A 12,660-nucleotide genomic window follows, 5' to 3' on the forward strand; every position below is an offset into this window, starting at 1 on the left:
TGAGAGATCTAACAAGAATAGATGTCTACTCTATGTAACATAGAAACATGTTTTCCTATTACAATTAATTTTTATTAAATTAGTAAGCATACAATATATTATGAAAATAAACCTTACATACTCTACAGAAGAAATTACAACAAAACTACTAACATTTATAAAAAAAACATTGAACTCACACACTTTAGACATATGACATAAGTGGATCATATGGAAAACATATTCTTGGCCAAATTGAAAGAATTAGAAGAAAATTAAGACACTGGAAAAGTTAAGGAGGAGCATTCACAGCAATGTTCATTGGCTTCAAAATATCAGGTGCAACCTCACCCTTTTTTAATGTATGTTCAAGAAAATGAAAACCACCATTATTATACGAAAACTGTAACACACCCCGGGTCATCACAAATACCTTCTATAACCTTCTCACTAATGTAGCTATTAAAATCTTAGCTCATGGTTTAATTGAGATATCAGCCAAGAATTTGTTCAATGATAGGGTTATCAGACTTTAAAACTAAAGCGATATAAGCTTCGTAACACGAAGTTGACGCAATGTTATTTATATAAGATACCCAATATAACTCCCAAAGTATGGCAACTATTCACTCAATATTTTAAAATCAATTTATAATTTTTTCATAATTGCCTTGGGGGGCTCTGAAATTTATTCAATTTAACAATTTTATAGCTTTCCTATAATATAATAGAGGGAGCTAAATCCCTATCTAATCTAATAATGCAGATTACTGGAAGCTACAGAATTTTTTAATTGCATTAAAAAAATATCCATCTGCTCTCTGGCAGCATTGGCATTTGCAGAAGCAAGGAGCACTGAGTGTATTGGAAAAGGCCAATACACAATTTATTACTATCATAAAATATAATATAATCTTACTACCCTGCTATTTTTATTAATATTTCTCTCCCACCATTTTCTTTTTTATTTTACTTTCTTTGGGATTTTTAAAAGTGAATTTAGATTAAGTTTTTTTTTCCTTTTTAGCATATAGGTTATCATTTTTTTAAAAAGTTATGTTCTGGACTGGGCAACTGTCAATTACAAGACAGAAACCTATTATGGATGATCAGCAATATTCTTCCACTCAAAGTAATAACTATTTTTAAAATCCTATATAAAAAAAACCCTATTTTGCTTGGAACTGCCTATATTCTTAGATGCTACTTTAATAATTCTTAGGCCCTTGATTTGGATTTAAATTATTAAGCTTCCACCAGGCTTATGACACTGTGACTCTAACTGTAGATTGCATACATGTAAGCATCACATGAACACCATTAGCAATGACAAAACCACCATCAGTCAATTGCCAAAAACAGCTTTACTTTGAGCAGCTTATATCCTGCGAAATTGCCTTTAACACCATGACACTACACATGCCTGTTCCAGGCCCTTAGGAAGGACTCGATATGTGGATAAAAATGCCAAAAACAATCTAAATAACTGGCTAATCAACCAGAATAATAAATAAACCAAATATTTATTGATCCCTTCTTTGATATTTTTGTAAGTAACTCCTATTTCCCTCATAACAACCCTGTGAGGGCTGAGACAGAGTGACTGGCCCCAAACCACCAGCTGTCTTTCATGCCTAAGAGAGGACTAGAACGAACTGTCCTGGTTTCTAATCTGGTGCCTTAACCATTAGACCAAAACTGTCCAATTAGACCAATAATTTTTGCAATTACTGTCATTTTGTAACAACCCAAATACAATGTCATAATAGCTGGACTCTTCCAGAAATACACCCCAAAATTACATGTTTGCGCCCACGATTATTCACATATTATAGTGGATGTAAGATGCTTACTGTTTGGTGGCCCTGTTGCTTGATAAGGTGGATAGGAAGCTGAAATGGTCGGTCGAGAAAAGACGGGAGGTTCGTCTCCAAACACCACAATCATAACTTGAATCAGTCCTATTAAATCTGATTGTGGCTGGAAGTTAAAGCAGAGAAGACAGTTACTTTTTTTCTTCTACAAAAATAGTTTGGTTGCTCATTATCTGTACCGACAGATTCATCATCTCATCGGTTGCTGAAAATTAGCTGGTTATCCTTTTCTTCCATGTTAAGATTTCACTCCCCTTAGTTGTCATTCAATTAACAGAATTGAATGTCAAAACTGAAAAAATAACATACCAATTTCATGATACTGCCAATTCAATGAATTATACTAATTACAGCCAACAGCAATGGTTATTTCAGTTGCAATTCTTAATATCACCAAAAGAAACATTGCAAAATTATTAATATGTAAACTTTGTAAGATGCTAATATTATATTCAACAGAGCTCCATGTGTCCAAGTTCCTTTTCCTATTATAAATGAAATCAATATTTATATCTCAAAACAGTTTATTATTAATGCTTAAACACCTTAAAATTATACTTACATGTTTCCATTCATGTAGATATGGAAGATATATCCTGCCATTTGCATCAACATGCTTCCCCGTTTTAATTGTCATCGAACTAGTTGGCTTAACAAAACAGATCGGTGGATTGAATGGGTATGTATCCAGTAGCCACAGGCATATTGGGATGTTGTAAATGTTGGCTAAAGAGATTTTTAAAAATGATGTTATATATCCTTGTTGGTAATAAATGGTTCTGTGATAAAATACTGAGGTGGCATAATTGTTACTATAGTATATTTCAGTGCATAGGAATGGTCTTGAAACACAAAACTGAACTATTTTTATAAACACATACAACAGGGCTTTGGTAATTAATAAACAAGGCATTAGAAAAGCAGATCCATTATACAAAGCATCGGATACTTAGTTACACTGCATATAACAATCTTCCTCAATTTTGTCTACTTTTGATACTGGTGGATTTATTTGCATTTTATCACACTGAATCTTCGAATCCTCCTCAGCCCTCAGAAACCAAAATAAACATTTTAAGTGTTCCCCAACCCTCCCCACTTTCCATTATCTGTTCCAGACAGATGATGAAGAGCCAACGTTTTTGAGGAGCTAGTTCCGAATGGATGAAAATGAGAAGGGGAAAAATGTTATTTACACACAATACAGAGAATGGCTGGGAGTTCTGGGAAACTAGGTATAAGTATGCAACCTATTCTGGAAGAGTAGACTTTTATTTAAACATTGAACTTGCACCAGATTGTTTGTAGAGAATCAAAGGATTAGGTCCTAATGTCTTTGGTAAACATGTCCCTGAAAACTGGTATTGTTATAATTGATTCACAGCACCATCATATGACATAGCTAACTTTGGAGATAAGTCATACAAATCTGGAACAGATAGGTACAGCCAACATATCTCAGAAGCTTTTTGGGAGGTCCATTTCTATGAACTATATATGGTTAATTTTTTAATGCCCATATTGTCACCTGTTTTCTGCTGATCAGTCATCTGAAGCAAGGGAATTTTCCGGGAGATAGAGATTATTTTAAAAAATGTTAAATATTGATACTGATATCTCAACCCAATCTTCCCTACCTGCATGGCACCTCTCCCAGACTGACCCGTGCAGAAATGCACCCTCCCCAACCTGCACAATACCACAGGTACCTCCTTGCATCCACCCTGACCCAGGCAGCGCCTCTTACTCAATTGGCAACAAATCCTCCAAATTTCATTCTCATGGGATAAATTGGTCCTGGAATTCTGTAAGTTAGATATCTTGGTTCAAAAACTGTTGCCCTATGATGCATAGTTTTGCCCGATTGAAGGTTACAAACAGACATGTGAGTTTTAGTAATATATAAGTATTAACATCATCCCTCAAAATTAGCTAATAAGCATTCAGCAATATCAGCAATACGACACTGATCATGTTTCTATCAAAGATAAAAATTTAAAATTAAAATAGGATTAGGATTTTAAAAAGCACTGAGAATAATAGCACTATTTTGCTGAGGTTGACTCAGCCTTCCATCCTTCTGAAGTGGGTAAAATGAGGACCCAGATTGTTGGGGGCAATATGCTGACCCTGTAAACTGCTTAGAGAGGGCTGTAAAGCACTGTGAAGCAGTATATAAGTCTAAGTGCTATTGCTATTGCTATTTTTGTACAGAACGTTTGCTAAGAATTTTGGAACAACCCCCCCCCCCAAAATTAAAATAGCAAGCTTCGCAAAATGTCTTTTTAAAAGGAATTTCAAAGAATCAAAGTAGCAATTTTAAACAATTAGGGAATTCTAACAATTAGGGAATTTTTTTGCCTATTGCAGATTCAGTCTTCCCAGCCGGTGCAGGTCTACAATTTTGTTTCTGGTGTCCTTCGACAGCTCTTTGGTCTTCACCATAGTGGAGTTTGGAGCGTGACTGTTTGAGGTTGTGGACAGGTGTCTTTTATACTGATAACAAGTTCAAACATGTGCCATTGATACAGATAATGAGTGCAGGACAGAGGAGCCTCTTAAAGAAGGTGGTACAGGTCTGTGAGAGACAGAAATCTTGCTTGTTTGTAGGTGACCAAATACTTATTTTCCCCCATAATTTGCAAATAAATTCTTTACAAATCAGCCAATGTGATTATCTGGATTTGTTTTCTCATTTTGTCTCTCATAGTTGAGCTCTACCTATGATGCCAATTACAGGCCTCTCTCATCTTTTTAAGTGGGAGAACTTGCACAATTGGTAGCTGACTAAATAGTTTTTTGCCCCACTGTATGTTAGTGCTAAATGAAGTATAACACATTTAAACTATTTTAATGCTATTGCATTGCTAACTATATTGGTATCTATGAGCATCATGACAGATAGATATGTAGAGGTTATGCAAATCATTCAAATGAGATGCTTCATAATGCGTGGGAGCATGGAATATAGTGTGTGTCAAATTTTTTCAACTTTCAATTTCCAAACATTAGGGGTGCTCAAAAGTTGTGACAGACCTTGGGGATTGTAAAGATATTTTGGTTACTTTAATATAATTTAGAAGTGCTTGGTAAATAACTATATAAATATAATAACTTTCTAACATTTTGTTTCACCTGATAGGTTCAGCTGTCTTTCTCTTTTTGTTAAATATTATTTTGTCTGAGAGTATTAATACCACTGGCCTTGTTTCCTGTGAGTGTGATAACTAATCTGTAATGGTTCTTTAAAAAGAACAAGACTGGAAACATTCACTCATATGAGCAACCTAATTGGAACTGGCAGAGACTTGAAGGCCATTGGAGGAGATTCTACAAATGTTAATATTGGCTGTGAAGGTGGTGCCAAGCTTGACTGGAAGTTGATCTGGTTGGTATGTGCACTCCACACAAATGTATTACCCCTACAACACTTAATCACAAAATTGGATGGGATGACCTTGTCTAGCAACAAATGGGCAGATAAAATTGCAACTTGGTAAAACACTGCAGCAGAATGTGACATTGATCCTTTATTCACCAGAGTTTCAATTGAGAGACAGTGTTGTAAAGGGTCTCCCTACTGATCAAGCTTATGGATATAAGATCACACAGGCAATAAGGACAGGAGAACTTCCCACAGATCTGGCTCTTCTGGAAATTGGTCCTGTAAGCCATTTACACTGGTTGACAACTGCAAATAGGCTTTGTCGAATATGGGTTTCAAACATGGCTTTAAAGGCAAAACTCTCCAAAACTTAAGAATGATAGTTGAATACATCGTTGGTATGTACTATCCTTGCTGGTTCAACATTAAAGTAAAACTTTCCTGGATTCAAGGCCCGCGTTATGTGTTGATCCAGCCCGCAAAAGAAGGCTGTAGTAGATGTTTTGCTAATCATTTTGAGCTCAACATGATATGCTTTCAGTGAAATGATAAGACAGACATTCTTGTGTTCAGATGACATTCAAGAGAGGAGAGGTGGTGTGGAAAAGAGCATTGACTTGAGGGGTACAGACAATGACTTGCTGGGCGATTTTTCTGTATGTGCAAGGAAAACGCCTTTAACCAACGCCAGAGCATCCACTTTGCTGGAGCTGACTGACTGGTCTGAAGGTGTACCTGAGCCACCTTTGATGTGCAAACTGACTACAGCAGAAATAAAGACGTTCATTGATAAACGAAAGCAAATACCACAGTGGCCCTGTCATGCCCGATCAATAGAGAGATGTGTGAAACAGGCTACAGAGGCAGCAAGCAGAATGTATACAAGTGAGAAACATAAGGGTTATATCAGAGGCCAAGAAGCAAATTGGCAGCTGATGTCGAAGAACGAATCAAAACAAGACTTGATGAAACTCGTTTAAATATTTTTGTAACTCAGATAATTGCTTTCTGATGTTAGTTTATGATTGCATGGATTATTTTTTGCTTAGCTAGATAAGATTCATGCAGAAAAAGCTTTGATTTTTGTAGCACAAAGTATAATTTTCAGAAATTTTTAACAGTATTTGGGTTACGAGGGACTGTTGTGGGATATATGATCAGACGTGGATTTACCATACCAAGCTAAATGTGTAAAATTACTTATTTTTAGAACTTCACTGAAAAAAATAGCAAAAATTAATTTTCACCCCATTAAATGACACACCCTAAGTGAGATAATATGTCTTTGAATCACATCAGCCACATCTTTTTAACAGCACGAGAAGCTCCTTCTAGCTGATTCTTTGGATATGCACATGCGTAGCTACTTTGCATTCAAACCATCTCATTCAAATGCTTTGAATAGTTGTTATAGAGGCTTGTATCTACCTGGATTTTGCCAATTCTGTTCCAAAGTAATGCCACCCAACCACATGAGAAGAGATAGGAAACTCTTTTGATAAATTCTTTTGCTTTGAGATGGCAATTTTTAGATTGCAATAAGTCTGTGTTTTAGTTTTGCTGTCATTGTTCTGACTGATTTAAAGCAATGTATCTGAAATACGCAAACTAAATACGTTGCAAAATGAAGAATACAGTTCATGGTAGTCCTCGACTTACGACCATAACTGTGTCCAGAATTACAGCTATAAGTCATGGCAGATGTTAAGCAGGGTTTTACTACCTTTTTTGCACTGGTCATTAAATGAACATCATGGTTATTAAAACCCATTTCAGCCAATGGCCATTTTTTTGCCAAACTTGCAAAAATGCCAAAAATCAGTATGTTGCAAAAGACTGTAGTCAATTGCCTAGCACTGAAATGTGATCATGTGATTGCAATGCACACATGCACATGTGGTCATCAGAACTCCCGAACTGGATTATAATACCTTTTTTTGGGGGGGGGGGGGGGTGTTCCATTATAACTTTGAATAGTTGCTAAGCAACTGATCATAAGCGAAGACTACCTGTACAGAGACAGTGGTTTCAAATAATCTATGCAAACAGTTCAAAATACATACATACCTCTGTAATTTACAGGAATGGTTCCTGTAAGGCTCATCAATTCCCTTGATGAACCATCATTAAAAACTGAAAAGAAGCATTGGTTTATTCAATATACAGATCACAGGCATGGAGCACATTAACAAAGGTAAGCACATCAACTCAGTATCAATACTTCATTCTGACCAGAAATAAGCACACATCTTCTAAGAAAATAAATTATGTACACTATAAAGTGTTTGGCATGTCATTTATAGATAGCTATGATTTCTTCACTATAGGTTCTATGTCAAATGCTGTTTGCCAGATACTGCAACTTAAGAAAACTATACTCTTTTAAAAATGAATTAATTATATAAATTTTCAAAACAGACATAGAGTGAAAATAGTATGTGGTCTAAATGAAGAATATATTATTTATTTCTACCTTACTTGAATATTTTCTTCCTCAAATGAGTGACTACTTCTGCCAGTAGAAATAATGACTATCGGTACTTCTAATATTAGAAAGCAAAACAAGATTGTGTTAGCTTCATGACCTGACATCACTCACTAAAATGCCTTAATTATGCGACAAGCACATAATCTTGTTTCACTTCCTCAGTATAGGTAGTCCTCACTTAACAACCACAATTATAACCGGCAACTCCATTATAAGTGACACAATAGTTAAGTAAAACATCATGTTACTATACCTGGCTTACAATGTAAGTTATGTTGTGGTTTTTAAGGGAATCATTCACAATTATTAAGAGAATCATCAAGTAACTGCAACTTGTGAGTTCATTGTAGCTCCTCACTGACTTTACTTACGGGAAGACAGCTGTGAAGCTTGCAAATTGCGATCATGTGACTAGGGGATCCCGCTAGGGTCATAGTTTTGAGGAACAGTTTTAAATCACTTTTTCAGTGCTGTTGTACAATTAGTTCTTGACCTATGAGCATTCGTTTCAAAGTTACGATGGTGCTGAAAAAAGTGACTTTGGAGTACTCTTCTCACTATTATCTTGATGTCAGTCACATGATAGCAATTCAGATCTTGGCACCTGCAGTGTCCCACGTCACATGATAGTGATTTGCACCTTTCCATCTGACTTCCAAAAAGCAAAGTTAATGAGAAAAGTTGTAAATCTTGTCTTCTTAATGATTGTAGTGATTCATTTAATAACAACAGCAAAACAGGTATAAAATTGAGTGTAGTCACATGATTCCTCACCTAATGACTACATGACGTCAACAATAAATTTTCAAATTCCAATTGTGGCTGTGTGTCAAGGGCTAACTTTAACTTTGGGTGGTCACTAAACAGGTTAGTTGTTTAATGAGGAATAGCTCAGTAAAACTATTTCCTTGCAATGCAATAAATTGGCTATACTACTACTATATAATAATTAAATGTTAACAAAAAACATACTGCAAAATACAGAAAACAGCAACTTACCATAGTTATCCATAACAGGTTTGAGATCTTTGTACTGGCCAGTAACATTGACAGTTTCCTGAACAGCCAAGTCTCTGTACTTGTACTAGAGAAAATAAAAATAATGTTTTAAAACACTTCTAACAGCAAACCCATATATCAGCTTACTAGTGTTTGGAATCTTCAACTGCAGTTTATGACATATGAAGTTCTATCATTACAATGTGCTTTATCTTAAACATTTTAACCTGTGAAATTGTTCTCTTGGATTATCAACAGGATTTGCAAAGCAAGCATGATTAATTGGGGACAGTTATAATCTCATGATACAAATGTGAAATTAGAATGACCCTATTCCTTATATGGAGGTCCAAAAAGTAAAGCCTTTTTCTAATGAATTAACATTAGGAAAATCACATTGCAATTACATAACGATTTAGTAAATTAAGAGTTAAGTACTTAGGATAGTCCAGAAGTTGCTGAATTCCCAGTACTCCTTATCACTGTTCACTCCTGTACGGTGCTGGAAAAGGATCTGGAGATACCTGAAGGACCACAGACTTCCAATCCTTAAGGTGGAAGGATATGGGCTTTATCCAATGGTGCCATTCCACATACAGAATGGTTTCTAGCACTTGAACTTATATTATTCCTTTCCTGCATTCTTCATAATTGCTTTAGATAGTTGGGTGATTTGTAAGAAAGAAAATGTGAGTATAAAAGTAAGAAAAACTCCTGCTACAGGGAGAGTTGTACTTCCATAACATCAGAAACAGTATACACACAGAGACACATTCAAAAACATGTATGTGTGCAATACATATCATTATTGGACAGATCAGCTGACTGTGGAGATAAATAGCAAGATATAAATACCATTTCCTAGTAAAACTGTCAGTTTTCTCAATATCACTGTTTATGGGATAACAAACATTAAAATCAATTAAACATATTTAATTCTGCTTGGTCCACAAATAAGTGTGTTTGCAAACATGCACATATAAGTTACCTTATGGTTTAGAAAAATATCCACAAACTTTATAAAAAGTTGATAAACATCTTCTACATACAATATGTAATAGTCACATTAGATACAGTTCTCTACCAACCCTTCAAAATGATGCATTATCCACATCAAATCAAGATGATGCCAAAATGACAACATTCATGTTCTGACATCTAATACAACTGAGTTGTAGCATTCACATGATGACATTCGCATGTATTGTCATTTGCCCTTCTCAATATATACTGAAATGGCATATAAGGATTTTTATATGGTTCCATCCAGGTGACAGAGAGTGGACATAAAAGGCAGAAAATCAAAAAGAAGGAAATCCTCAGATATTAAAAAGCATATTTATTGAAGTGTAAGAGATCTAAAAACAGCGATTCTTGCACCAAAATCATCTTTTAAATGCATGAAAAAATTAATTTCTTTAGAAAGCTTATTTCCAGTTCCTTATATTTCTTTAAGTTAAGTGCTACTATGCAGCTAATTTTTAAAAAATATAGAAAATAAGGAGTGGCTAATTGTAAAATGTTGGGGGGGGGGGGGAAGGAAATAAAACACAACAAGGGAAGGCTAACTGAAAACTTGGAAAAAGCAAACCAAGCAAAGAGTTACAGAGTAAGACCAGTATTTATCCTGAATGCAAAGACAATTTATAGCAGACAAAACCAATAGAATATACAAGACTACCAAATAGTCTTGTATATTCATTTTCAAATAAAAGGAAGGACTCCAAACTTCCTATAACCTAATCCAATCTAATGGGGAAAAATGCTCCAAGACTTCAGACACCAAATTCAGCTGATCTCTCTTTTTCCTGAGGTAAGTAGTCTCCAACAGTCCATACCACAAGACTGAGAACTAAGAAGAGGGTAATGATGTACAGAGGAAGCACTTATTTTCTTTTCAGGCCTGTAGAATAAGTTTTGAAAGAAACATTCAGACTTTCTCCCAATAAGGACTACTCGGGGAAGAGCACTAGTGGCTGCAGAAATTTGGTTTTTATTTTAAGGCCCATTTTATCAGTCAGAGATGCAAGGGTGGAGAACTAGAAGAGTCCAAAGAAGCCTTGTGTTTTTGGGAGAACTGTCTCATTTCAAGATTAACAGCTGACTTGCAGGAGATTGCTCTTCAAATAGGAGCCAGAGTTTTTCAAAAATTATGGACCACTTATAAATTAGATGGGCTCACTGGACATTCCAGACATTGGAGATTAGAACATTTCCCGTAATTATAAGCCTACTGCGTCCCCAGGGATGAGAGAAAACTGACTTCGATATTTTTCTTCAGGCTATTCGTGTTGAACTTAGAGCTGGCCGTTGGAATAGGCAGGTGCTCAAAGTTTTGGCCACTGTTTATTTGTGGATACAAAAGTTGGATCTCTGGTGAGGAAGCGGCAAAAACCGCCAGTTCATAAGGAGGGGGGAGTGAAACGCGAACGCCTCGGAAGGGTCTTTCTTCCCCCCAAAAGGGGGGATTTTTGCTCTATCGTCCCCCCCCAAAAAAGAGACCGGGCAGAGAGAGGCCTTCAAAAGAGGGCTGAGCCGACTCAAAGGCTGCTTTGAGAAGGGACGCTTCAGGGCCTTTACCTTAGTAAGCATTTTCTTCAGCTGACTCTCGGACAAGGCCATGGCGGCGGCGGTCCCTCCCTCGGTCGGGCTACCTCCTACGACCTCCACCCCCTCCTCTCAACTCCCGAACGAACAAGAACCTTTCGGAGCTCCGCTTCCGACAACCTCCGCGATCCGTTTCCGCTCGGCGATGCTGCGAAACGTCACTTCCGGCGGCTAACTGTTTGTTTGGTTTTTCTTCCCCCCCCTCCTCTCGACCAGAGGAAAAATAATAATAGAGTTTTCACTTTAGTCCCTCTAGGAAGACAAATCATAGAGAGGTGGGAGGGCATTCCGATTTCCCAGTCTCTTCTGGGTTGTAGTTAATTGGATAGAAATGGAGCGTGTATTAATCACTAAGATACGCCACTAAGAGCAGAGAGGTTCGGATTCTAATCCTCCCAATTTGGGGGGGGGGGGAACTATTCGGTGAATTTTCTTAACAGTGAGGACAATTTAGGCAGTGGAACAGCTTGACTTTAGGTGCCTCGTCGCTGGAGATTTTTAAGAAAAGGCTGGACTATCACTTGCCTCAAATGGGATAGAGCAGTGTTTCCCAACCTTGGCAACTTGAAGATGTCCAGACTTCAACTCCCAATGGCTGGGGAATTCTGGGAGTTGAAGTCTGGACATCTTCAAGTTGCCAAGGTTGGGAAACACTGGTATAGGGTCTTCCAAGGTCCCTTCCAGATTTTATTCTGATTGATTGACAACAGTCCTATTCTCTTGACCTGTTGTCAGGTGCAAACAACCAGACTCATATTTGAAGAGTTAAGTTAGCAATTTTATTGCTCGGTGCTATACACAGGAATCTTTTCAGATTCACAGTTTGCACCTGGGTGAGATGAGATAAGGTTCAACAGCATTCAAGGGCAGCTGGGGGGGGGGGGAGCTCAACCCTCTAAACAAAGTCTGTACCCCCAACTTGACCAATCTCTCTTGTACACTTATTTTAGAAGGTTGTAGGAGAAAAAAGGAGAGTGCAAAAATTGGCTTCAAACTCAACATTAAGAAAACTAAGATCATGGCATCCGGCCCTCTCAATTCCTGGCAAATAGATGGGGAGGAAATGGAGGTAGTGACAGATTTTATTTTCCTGGGCTCCAAGATCACAGCAGACGGGAACTGCAGCCAAGAAATTAAAAGACACTTGTTCCTGGGGAGGAAAGTTATGGCAAATCTAGACAGCATACTAAAAAGCAGAGATATCACCCTGCCAACAAAAGTGCATATAGTCAAGGTTATGTTTTCCCAGTTGTAATGCAAGCTGATAAATAAATATAAATTTAATTTATTATTATTGTTATTATAAACAAGCACAACTAATCCCAGGA

General features: G+C 36.8%; 1 protein-coding gene across 3 annotated transcripts in view; it reads right to left on the reverse strand.

Annotated features, from left to right (window-relative positions):
- TSG101 (tumor susceptibility 101) overlaps positions 1–11,488 on the reverse strand; it is a 33,141-nt gene extending 21,653 nt beyond the window's left edge. For all 3 annotated transcript variants that reach the window (XM_081955129.1, XM_081955128.1, XM_081955127.1), the window contains exons 1-5: positions 11,306–11,488; positions 8,726–8,810; positions 7,306–7,371; positions 2,416–2,579; positions 1,833–1,959 (exon numbers count right to left, since the gene is read on the reverse strand). In XM_081955129.1, the coding sequence (XP_081811255.1) occupies positions 1,833–1,959; positions 2,416–2,579; positions 7,306–7,371; positions 8,726–8,810; positions 11,306–11,347 (484 nt within the window). In that variant the 5' untranslated portion in view covers positions 11,348–11,488. The remainder of the gene's footprint in view (positions 1–1,832; positions 1,960–2,415; positions 2,580–7,305; positions 7,372–8,725; positions 8,811–11,305) is intronic.
- Between the last annotated feature and the right edge of the window lie 1,172 nt (positions 11,489–12,660).

The sequence above is a fragment of the Natrix helvetica genome, assembly GCF_964273705.1.
Source record: "Natrix helvetica genome assembly, chromosome: 1".
Classification (NCBI taxonomy): Eukaryota; Metazoa; Chordata; class Lepidosauria; order Squamata; family Natricidae; genus Natrix; species Natrix helvetica.